The 16,530-nt window shown below is 36.4% G+C and overlaps 1 protein-coding gene across 2 annotated transcripts in view; it reads left to right on the top strand.

Moving 5' to 3' along the window:
* Positions 1-15,859, top strand: part of mtmr12 (myotubularin related protein 12) — an 84,981-nt gene extending 69,122 nt beyond the window's left edge. The window contains exons 14-17 of one of the 2 annotated variants that reach the window (XM_060856376.1): positions 121-291; positions 5,836-5,994; positions 10,486-10,542; positions 12,019-15,859. In XM_060856376.1, coding sequence (XP_060712359.1) covers positions 121-291; positions 5,836-5,994; positions 10,486-10,542; positions 12,019-12,597 — 966 coding nt within the window. In that variant the 3' untranslated portion in view covers positions 12,598-15,859. The remainder of the gene's footprint in view (positions 1-120; positions 292-5,835; positions 5,995-10,485; positions 10,543-12,018) is intronic. The other variant, XM_060856459.1, reaches the window with a different exon arrangement.
* The last annotated feature ends 671 nt before the right edge of the window (positions 15,860-16,530 follow it).

The raw sequence follows: 16,530 nt of genomic DNA on the forward strand, positions 1-16,530 counted from the left end.
GCCTGTAAGAGTTTAAAAAGAATAAAATAGTCATTGTCTTATTATTATTCATTTGAAAAATAGCATATGCTTTGACGAAAGTAATGTAATTCTTTTTGCATTTTTCCTTTTACATCGGAGGTGCCAATATTTCTTCTGTTCTTGGAGTGTATGTGGCAGCTACTTCAGCAACATCCACCAGCCTTTGAGTTTACAGAGACCTACCTGACTATATTATCAGACAGCATGTACATCCCTATCTTTAGCACCTTCCTGTTCAATTCGCCAAGCCAAAGGGATAATAACCAAATGGTAAGCGTCCTCGTTATGCGATACCTTTTAAATTCTTTATTAGTTAATTTCTTTTGAATTGCCAGATTTTGTGGTGTCCAAATTTTAATCCTGTTTCTCAAACTAGTAAAATGCATTTCTAAAGCCTACATAAATGGAGATCTGCTTCCGAGTTTATGCTGCTAAAAGGAATTTCAAACTTAAATTAGAGCAAACCTATTTTTCATAAAAGCAAAATAATCCAGTTGCCAGGAATCAAAGATAAAAGCAAAAAATTCTGAAAATGCTTAGCTGATCTGACAGTAATCTACAGGGGAAAAAGATGGAGTTATGTTTCAGGTTGCCCTGTTATCAAAGTTGGGAAAAGGTCTGAGGTGAGGCAGAGAAAGCAGAAACAGGTGGAGCAAACAAGGAATTGTCTTTCTGTCCATCCTTATTCTTTGTTTGGAGATGGGCACCACTGACAAGGCCAGTATATATTGCTTGTTCAGAATTGCCCTTGAATTAAATGGCTGATTATGCTTTTTCAGAGGCTAGTCAGGAGCCAATTACATCATTGTGGGTCTCTAATGACATGAAGGCCCAGACTCTTAAGATTGGCAGATTTCTTTTCCTAAGGGCCATTAATGAATCTTGATGTTAATTTCATATAAAAGCAAAGTACTGTGGATGCTGAAGATCTGAAATAAAACAAAATACCACAGCAACCCAGCAGCACTGATAAAATCTGTGGAGAAACTGAATTAATGTTTTGAGTTCATAATGACTATCCGATAATATTTTGAATATTGTTGAGACCAGTCTTCTATTCTGTTTTAGATTGAGTTTTCTATTCCATTAGCTACCTTGGTGAGATTTTAAACTCTTGTTCCAAGAGCATTGATCTAGATTTCAGGACCAGTCAAGTGACATACCTTACACCTTGTAGGGTAGGCGTTAACATTGATCAAATGCCTATGGATGATGAAAAAGATAGGAGATGGATAATGGAACAAGCCAGGAACAGAAGGTTGATCTAGAGGAACTGTGAATGGAAACTGTCGGATTGTTACTAACTGCAATTGTTCAAAAAAAGCAGCAGAGGCTATTATCTGAAATTGGTGAACTCTGGAATCTGGATTACTATAAAATGCTTAATCAGAAGATGAGATGCAGTTCTTAAAGTTTGCATTTAGATTTATTGGAACAATTTAAAGACTAAGGTTACAATATAACTAATTACAATTAATTAAGAATGGCAAAATAAGTAATGTCAGGAATGAAGTGTGTGGGAGTTTCTAGATATTTTCAATGATCCAGCACACCATATCTGTAGCAAGTGCTTGAAATTTGAACAGCTTGGGTTTCGAGTTTGAACTGGAAGCTGAACAACAGAAATGGTATTCCATCACAGAGGGAAGGGTATCTGGATTCTTTGCATCATGAGGGAGTCGTAGCATCTTAGAGGATAGCATCTTCTAATTTGGTGAATTAGGAGTATGTGACAGCATGTGAAGATAATAATAGAATCTAGAGGATAGGAATGTCAGCCTAAGAAACTGCTCAATAGATTTGAGGTCTCCGCTTGTTTGGTAAGGATGCACTAGCAAGGTAACCACACAATGGGTTTGGGAAGCCATTCAAATGTGGGAGCAACATAGAATGTTGTTAGAGGATAGTGTAGTGATATTATCCCTTGCAGCAAACAACATGAGTCCAGATCTCTGTTGTCTGTCCACTGCCAGAGTTTGGGACATCTATTTTGGGGCTGGAATGGAACTCGCAAGGGAAGTGGAGAGATCCAATTGTCATAGTCTATGTGGGGATCAGTGACCAAGGGAGCACGAGGAAAAAAGGTTCTGCCTGGAGTACAAGGAAACGACACTAAAAAAACTGGACCTCCAAGGTTATAATCACTGGATTATTGAGTTGCATACTAATTGGCACAAGATACATAGCATTTGAGAAATACACATATGGCTTAAAATCTATTTTTGGAAAGGTGGGTACCAGATCATGGGTCGCTCAATCAAAGCTAGTGGAGATGGTGCTGTATAGTTGTGACAGTCTGTACTTGAATTGTCCTGGGGCCAGTGTGCTTACAAAATGCGTAACTGTGAAGTGAAAACGGTATTAAACTATGGTTGGGACAAGGGATCAAATGGCAAAAAAAAAAGGTGACTTGAAAGCCATGATAGAATGCAGGGTGACCATGATTTGTTCCTGAGCCCTGAGAGATCTATGACACTTGGAAAAATGGGAAGCTCAGTAAAGCTTGGGTGGTGGTGTGATTGGAGGCAAGGGAGTCAAGGATGGCATTTGCTCAATAGTTAATGATTATCTTTGTTTAAGAGATCAGGATGTGAAATCAGTTTGGATGGAAATGAAGAATAGTTGGGGACAGAAGTAATTAATTGGAGAAATCTTTAGGTTCCTTAACAATAACTAAAATATGTTATAAAGTATACAAGAATACATACTGGGTGCTTCTGATAAAGGGACAGCAATATTCATGGGTGACTGTAATGTACATATAACCTAGAAAAATCTAATTGACAGTAGTGGCTTGGGTGAAGCGTTTGTAGAATATTTTCAAGGTTGTTTCTCAGTAGTTCATTCTGTAACCAACTAGAGTGCAGTTTACATTAGACTTTGTATAATAGGACAGGATTAATTCAAGGTCTTGGAATAAAGGCATCCCTAGGTAGGAGTGATGACACTGACTTGAAGTTTACATCTGGGATTAAAGGGAGAATATTGAGTCTAAGATGAGCATCCTAAACTTTAATAAGGGAATATCTATGGGCATGAACATTAGCTGATCAAAATTAACTGGCAACCTAGGCAAATTGAAAGATCAATAGGGACATGGTGGCAGATATTTCAGAGGATATTTCTGAATAAGTAAGTTCCTACTATAAAAAAATTTCTCAAGGGAGGATCCATCATAGTTAACTAAAATTAGTGAAAGCATCAAACCTGATTTGGTGGGGGGTGGGGGGAAAGCATACAACTGTGCAAAGATGACTGGCATGTCAGAGGATTTGGTGAGAATATAAAGAATGGGTGAGAATATAAGGAATGGCAGAGAATGAAGGGAAGATGATTCAGGTCAAAGAAATTCAAGTCCAAGAGGAAGCTAGCTGGAAGTGTAAAAATGGATGGCAAGAGATTCTGCAAGTTTTTTTTTAAACAAAAGAGTAACTACAGAAATTGGTCTTGAGACCGTCTGAATGGGGTGTTACTCGTAGAAAATAAGGAAATATCTATGAAGTGAACAAATATTTTGCTCCTAACTGTTCCCCTTTCACCCCATAATCTATGAAACTATGTACTGATGACACGTATTGAAAGATTTCTTAAACACAGCAGAAGTCTAATGTCATAATTTGCAAAATATTTTTTTGATTAAAGGAGGAACAAACCCTTAGCTTTTGAGTACCCAAGCATACACCTTGTCCAGTTTCCAGAATCTGAGTCTGTGAATCTAACACTGCAGTAGGTTTTAATGAGTTAACAAATAGACTGGAATGGCAGATAGCTTCTATATCAGAGTTTAAATATATCCTGCTTTAATCTCTTCAGGATTTTATTCTAAAACCTCTGGTCTTGAACTATTACTACTTCCTTAACTATTAGGTAACATATTTTGCTGTAGCCATCCACATGCAGAAGCACTGGTCTATACATTCGCCCTCATTTAATGACTTCATGGAATTGCCAAGATTCAATAAGAATTTTTCTTAAACACTTTTTTTTTAAAGTATGTGTTTCCCTTAAGCTTGGGCAAAAGAGTCCAAAATCATCTTCAAAGTCTTGAGGCCACATTATTTACCCTGCAGGTTGCAAACTGATCTAAATTAAACAAAAATCCATTAGTGGTGCATAAAAAGCCATTAATTCTAAAGCCATCCCTCAAAACTGTTTAAGAATTTACAATGCCCAACAGAAATACTGACAAAGTTGATGATTAACTGCAGACACCGAACCTAAAATAGAAGGATACAAGGTTCTGGAGAAGGGATACTGCACTGATAGCTTAACTCTGTTTTCTCACCACAGATGCTGCCAGCTTTGCTGATAAGTTCAATGAATAGGCAAAAATCTGGCATTTGGAGTATAATGTGGAAATATGTGAAATTGTTCATTTTGGCAGGAAGAATGCAAAAGCAAAATATTATTTAAACAAAGAATGACCATAGAAATCTGAGGTGCAGAGAAGTTCAGTGCAGGAGTCACCAAAGATAATCAGGTAGAACATGTAATCAAGGTGAATGAGATGCTTCCTTCATTTTGAAAGGAATGGAAATAGAAATAATGATGTGAAGCTCCAGTTATACAGGAGATTAGTGAGACCACATCTTGATTATTGTGTCCAATTTGGTCTCCATACTTAAGCAGGGATGTAAGTACATTAGAGCCAGTTCAGAGAAGTTTGTGAGATTAATATCTGGAATAATTGAGTTTATTTGTGAGGATATGTTGAACACTGGAGTTGATTCCACAAGTCTAAAAGTGATTGGTGACTTGATTGAGGAATGATATCCTAAATGGTCTTGACAAGGTAAGTGTGGAAAGTATTTTCCTCTTGTGGGTAATACTAGGGGTGCAGTTTTAAAATCACACATTCCCCTTCAAGAATTTTTGAGGTATAATCAAACTTTGAAACTCTTACCAGAAGGTGGTGGAAATGGACAGATTTCAGGTCATTCAGAGAATTGAAGATTTACTGGGATAGTTAGGAATGTGAAGTTCAAAACAAAAACAAATCATCCATGACGTTATTAAATGGCAGAGCAGGCTTCATGGTGTACTTCTGCCCCTATTTCATACGTTTGTAAATTTGTTGGTGAGGATGATACTTGAGCAGAGAATTAAAATGATGGATGAGCAAGACCTAAGGATCATACTTGTACATGGAGTGAAGGTGCTCTGCAAAGTGATCAGCCAACCTGTGTTTAATCTTACTCTAGAATAGAGGAGAATATCTTGTGATTAATGAACAGAAAATGAAATAAGTACATATATTTAGGTTTTTATGCAGTGAGTTGGGAGGAGATAAATAGAAGGTGAGGTATCATATTTTGCTTTTATGGAAAAATGCTGTGGAAAGAAGGGGTAATGTTTGGGCTTTCCATGGTGGATAAAATGATCTCTTCGGATTGCTGAAATGGAAGGGAAGCATACTGGAGGTGGAGAGCTATTCAGAAACAAATCTCCTTTTAGTGCTGGAAAATTTCCGGAAACAAAATACTCCACATTTTAAAAAAAAATTATCAAGCCCCTCCTATCTATAGAGTTCTGAACTTCAGTGTCTTTTTCATCAATGCTTTAGGTTGTGCTGTAATAAATAAAAGCATCTTACAATTTAAATTTTGTATCATTGGAATATATTTTAACACTGAATTTGGGAGAAGTATTTATTGAAGATTAGTAAAATAACTGTGCAAAACATTGCTGTGTACTGCAGAGCAGTCGGAAGAAATATGTCCTGCAAGGACCTCATTGCTGTCCTCATCCAAATAATGTTTTTTGTTGAAGAGGAGTAATTTTTCCAGCAGGTTAGTGTTTTCTTTGTTTTGGCAGCTTGATGAAGATCGGCGAATGCTTAGCAGATCGTTGAAACTTCCCTGTGTGTGGGAGTGGTCTGTGCAGTTTGAGAACTCTGTTCAAGCACTCTTTTATAATCCAGTGTATGTTGGAAAGCCAAAAACTGATAAGATTAGAAGGACCCAACGCATTAAGGTAATTATCATAAATTTTATTTTAGAATTGCACATGCTTAAATATGTAGTTGATACTTTTGTACAGGAGGAAAAAAAAACTATACCACATGCAAATCTGACACCTTTGCTTAGTAATGTAGAAATATCCAAGTATCTTTGCTTTTGTGAGGTGTCATTGGGAGAGGGAGTCTTGGTTTTGATTAGTATACACCCACTGACCAGAAAGATGTTGGTAAATTGAAGGCCCATGATGTTCATTCAGCAATTTCTGCAATGAGTGTGTGAGGGGAGCCCCCCCGTAACATAGGTGTGTGTGTGTGGGTGTGTGTGTGTGTTTGTATGTACAATATTTTTAATATATATAGTAAATAGAAAAAGGGTATGCTAAATCATGGCAGGGCAGCTCAGCCTAGTTAAATTCTCCACCTGTGCAATGTTCAGTCAGGTTTGTTTCCAGTATCCTAAGTATGCAGAAAATGTATCCAACCTCAGCTGTTGAAAAGCCACCTTTTTGGATCTGGAACAGCAGTTGAATTCACTGTCTAGTAAGCACATGGTTGAGATTTCCATGATTACAGTAGTTGGTAAAGTGTTCACAAGCAGAAAGACAGTGGGTGACCACCAGATTGTAAAAGATCGAAGGTAGCACAAGGGTCAGTCTTACATTTTCCAGTTTGGATACTGCTGAGGGAGATGGTTTCTCAGGGAATGCAGCAAGAGCTAAGTCTGCACCAGGAATGGCTCAGCTGTGCGGCAAGGATGAGGGTTACGAGAATAGTTGTGATAGAGGGTTTGATTGTAAGGGGAACAGATGGTTCTTTGGTTGCAGACATAAGGCCAGGATGGTTGCTTCTCTGGTGCCAGGGTCAGGGATTTCAGAGTATAATACATTTTCGAAGGCGGAAGGAAGACAGCGAGAGAGTGTGCTCCATGTCAGTACCAATGATGGATAAAAACTGGGATGGGGTCCTCCAAGCAGAAAGTAGGGAGCTAGGGAAAGAAAAAATTAGGAAGCAATATCTCAAAGCTAGTAATCACAGGATTACTTCCAGTACCACGTCGTGAGATCAGGAATAAGATGATGGACCAAATGAATGTACGGCTGGAGAGGGATGGGATAGATTCTCGGAAAAAGGGGACCTTTACAAAGTCAATGAAACCAATATTTAAACGGGGGTATTTCCTCATCAGAATGGGGGAAGATTTTAAACGAGGGGGACAGAAACTGTAGCCAGGAATTAAGAGTGAGGGAAGCAAAGATGGAAGAGGTGGAAATGTAAGGTAAAGTTGAAAACCTAAGTGGATGGCAAAGGGTACTGGAGTTTTAAAAGTAAATGAGTGAAAATGTAAAAAAAAGTCGAAAGATGCTGTATCTAAATTCAGGGAGCATTTGCAATATGGTTAGACACATGCAAATAATTTACATTGGTATGATATGATTACCGTGGTGAAAATGTGGGGTGACTAAGTTTGGGAATGGATCATCCAAAGATATTCCCCCTCCAGGAGGAACAGATGGGGAAAGGAGATGGGGTGGCATTGTTGATGAAAGATAGAATAAGTGCCTAGTAAGAAAGAATGTTGGCCCGAGGAATCTGGGTATGAAATCAGTCTTGAGTGAAGACAAAAGCAACAACTACCAGAAGAAATTTGTGGGACTTGTCCTCTTAAACTATAGTGGTGAGGTAGGGGAATGACATTAATCAGGAAATTCGAGATGTATGTGATAACTGTAGAATCATAGAACCTCAGCAGTGCAAATGGAGGCCATTTGGCCTACTGAGACGACACTGACCCTCTGAACAGCATATCTATCAAGACCTTGATGAGAAAATTATCTTGGTTATATAGCATGATTTCTTTTCCCAAATGCTTTCAAGGCAGCCGAGTTAAGTCTATGACATCACACCCAAAATAAATTCAAAACTTCTTAAACCAGTAAAATGCTTCCATCAACTAACTTCATTTTCTGACATGTTAACAAAAAAATCCGCTTCTCCCCTCCTTTAATAACGAAAGGTACTGGGGCTCATTTATATAATTGCTGCTTACAACACAAATACAGAATAATTGGTTGATTTTAATTGACATAAGTTGGGTAAACCACAGTAGCAATAATACTGAGATTAATTCCTGGAATGTGAATAAAATGGATTTTTAGACTAGTAGTTTGAGGAATCAACTTGGGTCAGGTTATCCTAGATTTAGTTTATGCTTTGCAAAGTGGTTAATTAATAATCTTTAATGTGAGAAGTTGTTTTGAGTGAAAATCAAGTGACCATGATCTGATTGAATTCTTCCCTGAGATAGAAAGTAAGGTAATCATATCCAAAACTTGGGTCCCGAATCTAAACAGGAAACTATGAAGTTATGAGAGGTCAGTTGGCTGAGACTATGGAACCTCATTAAAAGGTATGATTGTGGACAGGGAATGGTTAATATTTAAGGAACTGATACATGCAATGCAGTAGTTGTTGTACTTTATTTTCAGACAGAAGAATAAGCAGGAAAAGTGGCTCAACCATGGTTAACAAAATAATTTGATTGTATTTGGTTCCAAAGTAGTGTCATAAAATATCAAGAAAAAATTAACAAGCCTAACGTTTGGAAAATGCAAGATTCTGTTGTTAAGGCTATGATAGGACAATGACAAAAATTTTCATTGCACCAAGTCAACATGGATCTTTGGAAAGGAAATCATTTTTGACAAACTACTGGAGTTTTTTAAAACTTCTAACTAGCAGCATAGATGGAGAGCAAATGGATTTGTTATATTTGGACTTTCAGAAAGTTTTTGAAATCCCAAAAGAAGTTATTCTGCAAATTCAAAACCTATGGGATTGGTGTTAACGTTCTTGTGTGGGTTAAGAATTTTAGCAGAGTAGGAATAAATGAATTATTTTGAGTGCAAAGTGGTGATAGAGGTGTATCGCAAGGATCCCTGCTTGGGCTTTCGATAATTCACAATATTTATCAATGACTGGGATGAGGGAATAGAGTGTAATATTTTCAAATTTGCTGATGACACAACTAGATGGAAGTATGACTGGTGAGGTTAGAGAAGGGCACCAGAGCAACCTCGAGACATTGAATGGGAAAATACATGCAACTGCAGTACTATATGAGTAAATGTTAAGTTAGTCATACAGCATGAAAACAGACCTTCAGTCAAATTAGTGAGACAGGATTGTCCATGAACAAAGTCATGCGACTATCCATAACCATTCCATTCCAAATGCCCGACTTACCATTCCAAATGCTCGTAAATCCTGTTCCTTTGAATCTACTCCAAAACTAACCACCAGGGACCTCAGGCTGACTGGTTTATAATTCCTTGGCTTTTCCTTACAACATTTCTAAAATAAAGGCACAAAAACCAGTCTTCAGGCCCCTCACCTGTGGCTATTCCTGATACAAATATCTCAACAAGGGGCTTGAAATTCACATTGCTAGAAAGAGAATGTCAGTATTATTTACGTGGCAATTGGTAAAGGTTGATTTACATGGTCATTGAAAGCAAGTGTGCAGCTGCACAAGTTAGGAAGGTAAATGGTATGTTGGCCTTCATTTAGAAGAGGGTTGAGTACAGAAGCAAGGAAGTCTTACTGCAACTGTATGCCTTAGTGACAGCATAGCTGAGATTTTCTGTATTTTGTGCTGTATTTTGGCTGTCTTCCTGAAGAAAAAAAACAGAGGGAGTGCAGCAAATAGTAATGCTGATTAAGTTGGTAAATTTATAATAGGAGGAGTGAAAAGGACCTAGGTGACACATTCACAAGTTGAGTAGAATGAGAGGGGGATCTCATTTAATCATGTAAAATTCTGACAAGCTGAACAGAATTGATGTCGGGACAATGTTTCCCCTGACTAGGGGAACAATGGATTGCTGTCTCAGGATGTGCAGAAGGCCACTTTGGACCGAGATGAGAATATTTCTTCTCTCAGTGGATGGTGAACTTGTGGAATTCTCTATCTTAGAAGATTGTAGAGTCACTGAATATCTGTTAAAAAAGAAATAAACATATTTCAAGATGCTATAGGTGTAAAGGGGTGTGACATTGAGACAGAGGATTGACTGTGATCATATTGCTAGACCAAGTGGCCTACTCCTGCCAATTATTGTGCTTTGGTAGCTGAATAATGCCTGCAACAAGGATCCATGTTTATCATTTCATCTGAGACCTTGTCTTAGACCGGCATCAATTCAGACTTTTGAAACAAAAGCATGTGTGAAAATCCAATAACAAAAGTTGTGTAGACTTTATTCCGTTTCATTGTGAGTCTGTCCACCATTGCATTTGTTTTACTTGGGTGCAACAGAGGACTTGCTTGGAGAAATTGCAAATGTAAAACTAAAACCACACCAAAGTATGTGGAATAAATATTGAAGATTAAGCAATCTGCTATAAATTAGCGTATAGAATTAACATTGTCTGCCAATAGTGCAGTGTACACACAGAAACTCTATTTTTCATCGTTGTGTAAATTTGCCTTATTCATATCATCAAAGGACCCTGCACTGAACTGCTTGGAGATTGTCCATGAAAATTTTCTCGATATATCAGAGGTATTTTAAGGTCTTTGATTTTTTTTGACCACATCCATTTACTAACTTGATTGGGAGGATGCATGTGGGGTAAATTTGCATAACAATTAACTGTAAAGTGCTGCCTAAATTCTTAAGCCATTTTTCTAATATGTAATCATCTCAATTAAACTTGTATTCATAATCGTGGTAGCATAAACTATGATTAATTGTTCTGAGTAAGCTACCTTTTATCATTCTCTTGCAAAGAAGCTTAAAGGAAAGAGGACATTTTGTACATTGTTCAGTGCCACCTTTCCAGAACTGACATCACATTGGAGGAAAAACTTTACTTGGAATCAGAAATTATTTTCTTTTAAAAATCTGTACTTTCAAAATTCTCCCTCAGTGGAAATAAAAAACTTCAGATACTGGAAGTTTTATTCCCTGGTGTCATATTGATATGTCAATACGCACACTTTTCCCCCATGGCTTTCATGCCCTTCAGTGGGATGCCTAAAACTGCATGCAATACTCTGTCGTAATCATTGCTATATGCAAATTTATTGTCATCTGTTTTCTCTTTAATTAGGAACATAGAGCAGAAAAATGCTCAAAAACTACCAGTTCAGTTAAAGAAGAGAAATGCAAGGTCAATTAAATTGCTCAGACTAAACTTTTTTTTTGTGATTTATACCAACTTAATTGAACAAATTCCCACTGAACTTTCACCCGTCCATCCCACCAACAGCTTATGTTCAATACATAAATGTATTGCCAAACATTGCCAAAGGACTGGAATACTTCTATCTGCTGCTGATCTGTGCTGATTAGCTTACCTTACATACATGAGGGGAACAACTTGTACTTTATTAAAAGAATTATGCCCTCTCTTTGTTAAATGGATATCGAATAAAGGATGACTACTTGTTATTTGGACAATATTTTTGAGGATTAATAGTATCTAAGAAACAGCTTTTGACTCTTCTAGAAGGGGAAGAGAAGGAAAATATGTTGATACACTACAATTTGTGATATGTTGTAACTTCAATTTCATCCTTTCAGTGTTGTTTAAATGATATTGCCCACAGCTTTCTGAACTACCTAATGGAAGAATAGCATTGGACAGAAATGGTCTCTCCTTGTTCATTTAGAAATTCAAATCACAGTTGAGGTTTAATGTAATGATTTGAAGTACCTATCTGGAATGGAATTTACCCCTCACTACTGCCTTTAATTTTGCCTGTGTGCATGCAATACTGATTTATTGGCTGATTTTGCTTGAAAGAAAAATACCTGCTGTGCTACTGAATGGCTCAACAACATAAACTATTTTGTTACATATCTATAACCTGTATAATTCTAGACCTATCTGTCCTTTGGCCATCTGTACTAGTCATGCATGTGGATCTTGTTCAAATCCATTAAAAGCTTGTTCAGTTTTCTTTTTTGGAGAAAAGCTATTTTGCTAGTAGACTTATGGTTCAATTTTCATTTAAAATTTATTTCTTTTCTCAGCCACAACGTCAGATGTCACTGCCATCAAGTCCATCCTATCACAATCGGTCTTCATCCAAAAAAGGGTTTTTCAGGGAGGAGACTGATCACTTGATAAAGACTTTTCTCGGCAAAAAGATAAGCAGGTGGACACTGACAAGTGAAGATCATTCAGTTAACTACAAACAGTTTTATGAAAATTGGCGCAGTAAACCAGTAGATCACCATGGACTGCTGCTTCCTCTGTACGATGGCCCTGCTTTAAAAGTGTGGGGCCAGAGATACTTGCGTTGGATTCCAGAGGTTCAAATACCAGGTGGTGGATCAACAACCACTGTGAACAAAATCTGTGAAATTATAGATGAGATAAACACCTTACAGACACAAGTATCACAGAGGGTACTGAAAAGGCACACAAGCTCTCCGAGTGGTGAAGTCTTCACACCGTTTCATCAGGCAAGCCGTCTGTCTTCAATTTTTCCATTTGGCACAATACGTAGGCAATCTATAAAGCCCCTCATCCCAGTCTCTACAAATCTCTCAATGAGCTTTGGGTCAATGGAGAACTTGCCAGATGAGGAAGATCTAGGTGTGTTATAATCCTCACACCTCACCCCTCCGCCCTGCCCTCACCTTTAACGGTTTGATTTTATTCTTTGCTGTGAATGTAGCCAAAATGCTGCAAGTGTTTGATTGCAAAGTATTTTGCAAAACTTTGTCATCAGTCTAATGTGTTTTATGCATTTGATTTGCTTTGTTTTGTATGCTGTTTTCCAATTTTGAATAGCAGAAATTTTGAACTGCAGTTGGTTTCTTAACCGAAAAGTCATGGCCTGTGTTTGGAGGGCCAAGATTCAAACCACTTGACCTTGATTTTCTAAGCTATTTCGGTTATGTTGGCTGCTTATGAGTATTTGCCCATTTGTTCGGGTAGTTGAAACAAATTTAATTCCAAAGCTAAATACAAGGGCTGGTTTTGCCAAAATGTGTATTAAAAATAATCCATCTCCTTCATTATTGGTGCTGTTTGTATTTATAGGAGGTTAAAATGGGAGGATTGTTTAAAATTTCATTGATTGTTCTTTAAATATATATTCCCGTTTCTCAATCAAGTGTAATGAATATGTTACATGGATTTGCATCTATAATTTAAATATTGCAATTTCTTCCCAACTAGAATTAAAAATCTGAAAATTAGGAAAGGGACAAGTAAAAATGATAAGTTTAAACTGAAAACCTGGCAGTGTTCAATGATGAATCAAATGACATTTATTGAAATTGTGTATACAATATGATTAATGTAAAAAAAAACCCCTCTGGTCTACTGCAGTATTACCTTGGAGGTATCTGTAGCCATTGAGCTCAAGTGGACCTTGGAGCTTTGGCAAATTTATCATCCTACTTGTCTGATTTGCTTTTTATATTTGAATTTTGTCATACTTTGTGATTATTGCCTCATCATTGAAATAACTTCCCATCAATGCATCGGAGTTTGACCAACTTGTGAAATATGTCTATGTACAAAATATAGATTCAAAACTTTGTATAGGTTTCTCTTCCAAGTGGTAATGTAAATAGTATGCTTAAACAGCTCAGACCCTGCTAGCTTGGCAGCCATAATGTGATTTTAGTAGCCGTAGGTTCTTTAGGCAATTTTATTACCAATCTGAAATAAAGAAACCAATATCAGATGAAGTACTAGTTAGTTCCATAGAGGTGGAGACAGAAAATTCAGCTAGGATTTCAATTTTGGCTTGATGGTAATTCCAGTTAGCCCAAATGGAGAGGGTTCATGTTAATATTATCTGAAAACAGAGCCCTAAAGAACTTCACTTAAAGGCTTGCTGATTTCTTTCATAGCTCTGTACTTGAGTATTTTGTTTCCTTCAGGAGAAGGGCAAAAAAAAGATTTTAAAAATCCAAGTCGGTATTTCATTGGGCATTTGTGTGTCTTCCCTTTCTCAATTTATGTGACTCTGTCTCTCCTGAAAATTAATTGTGTATTTGTCTGGATTTAATGCAGTTATTAGCTAAAATTGATTTTCTGTATGTTCCTGAATAACCTTCAGAATTTGACTACTAACTTACTTTCTTGTACCATTATAGTTATGATATTTAAGTTGCAATAAGCCTATTTCTGGTTTTGTGCTGTAAAATAAGTTACTGCAACATGCTAAGTATTGGTTACTTCTGTCCAATTTCTAAATTGGTCTGATCCATAAAAGGCACTGAAGCTATTAAACTTGTTTGAAAACCAACTGGAGTATTTTCATAGATCTAAATCTAGTTTGTAGTTACCTTAATTAAACCAGTGAATAGACATCTCAATACCATCAACTACTTGTGAAGATTGTATGTAAAATGAATATCAATTAGGTTGCTCAGGGGTTGCAAATTTGTAAGTTTATCAAAATGTGCTGTTGAATGGCTTCTCTGAATGATCAGCTGGAAGCAAAACATACGGTGCATTTGTATCAACACTGTACCCTTTCTTTTTGATTTGGGCATTTTCTGTTGTCTTGTCCTACATACACTACTATCTAACCCATTAGGAAGCATGTATGAGTTTAATTTTCAAAACTGCACTTTTTTTGTTTGTTTTAAATTTTCTAAACTGATTATTACCTGAAGAGCAAACTTTCTTGATGCTTTTAACAATTTCTCTGCTCTGCACTTCAGTCTCTACTATACCATCCACAACAATACTTGTTTTTGTCTTTTCTAAATTGTAGAAAATACACAGGAAAACATGAAGTAGGTTTTTTTATACTGTAATTATTGCTCAGAATCAGCCTGTATAAAATCACAATGTGCATTAACTTGTGAAACCATTGAAGTAAGTAGAACTGTTGACCCCAAATTTTCTTTTGGGAAACTGGAAGATTTATTTATAGTGTGTATCATTTGTTTTCCTTAATTTATTTTTTATATTTTCCCTCTCGCTCGCCCTCAATCTCTTATTTGCCAAATGAAGACCTGTTTAATTGTTACCCTTTTCACTAAGATGTGGTTTGAGAACAACTTGGTATGATACATTCAAACTTGCATGAACAAGATCTACCTTTTGGGAGTGGGGGAGCTTTCCTTTTATGTGGATAAACGGAAACAAATTACTGTCATTGTAAAATCTTCCATCTGTTCATTTGAATTTGCTGAACATGCATTATCTGAGCTTTGAACAAATGCAAATAAAGTATAATCAGAGAATCACAAAGCTAATCACCATTTTTACATAAATTGTGTGGGTAAATTGTTAGTATTTTGTAGGTAGAATTTGACAATGTTGCATGGATTGTACTGATTGCACAATATACCAAAAGAAAACTATTTGCTTGAGGGGTTAGGGTCTACTTATACAATGGAAATGAATGGAAAATGGGCACCCAGGAGTCGTCAGCTGTGTTAATTAAACAGTGATCTTACAATAGCTTGGAAAAAAAAAGAGAAATGTGTTTGACCATGTTTTGTTTTCTCCATAATGAACATTGAATTTGAATTTGTGTCAAGTATGGCATGGATATAGACCAGAGAACTGAGGATGTTTTGTTTGGAAATGGATGGCTTTTGAGAGTACCCCTCCATTAATTTTTGTGCAACATATAATAATCTTTTGCCTTTTTAAAACATTCTCTCAATTCAGTTATCCTACATCATATTTAAACAAAAAACCTACAAATGTTATGTAGTACAAAAGCTGATTTTTTTTTATATAAGTAAAACAATCTGTATCTCATTGTATGAAGTATATAATGGTTCTTGATGTGCAACTTTAGTGTTTCTATACTTTGATCAACCTGACATTTTCAATGTTGATTCTTTGAGGTTTTGACTACTGAATTTATCATGAACAGCCTTAACTATACTGTATATTATTATTGTAAATTGTATCAAATTGCTTCATTGTGCCTTGTTAATAAAACTGAGTTGCAAAGTTGTAATTTAAACACATTGCAAAGTGAGTGTATTACTGTATCTTAATGTATTTATGTTTCTTTTGCTACTGTCATTTTAATCTTGGGTCCTGTTGCCATTTAGTTGGCTTTAAAACGTTTACCCAATTAAAGCATAAAATTTAAATGTTTTATGTGTACAATGTTACACATAAATGTTTTTATAACAAATAATATCAGTTGTTCTGAAGCAAACTTGTTAAAAATACAAACTTGATTTAAACTAATCTTTTAAGTTGCCTGTTGTGCTCAGGTAGTTTTGGTTTAATACCAAATGTTTTGGGTTCATATTGGAGATGAATAAAATGAAGCCGCCTTTAAAATTTTAAAACAGATTTTTTTTTTTTGCAGGGTTACCAGTTCCGAGCATAGTTCAGATATGCTGTAGGCTTTTAAATGCCTGAAAAATTCAGATGCTGTCGATTTATCATTTTTATATTTAGTACTGTAATTATAGGACCGTTTCTCATTATACCAAAATAACTTGTGCAGTAGAGCTTTCTTTGAGCGTCTCTCTTGCCATGTTGTTATTTACATGCGTTTCCTCCAAGAATTGCTTAAAGACAGTCCAAGTTCTTTGTTT

The sequence above is a fragment of the Hemiscyllium ocellatum genome, chromosome 1 (assembly GCF_020745735.1).
Source record: "Hemiscyllium ocellatum isolate sHemOce1 chromosome 1, sHemOce1.pat.X.cur, whole genome shotgun sequence".
In the NCBI taxonomy this organism is placed as follows: Eukaryota; Metazoa; Chordata; class Chondrichthyes; order Orectolobiformes; family Hemiscylliidae; genus Hemiscyllium; species Hemiscyllium ocellatum.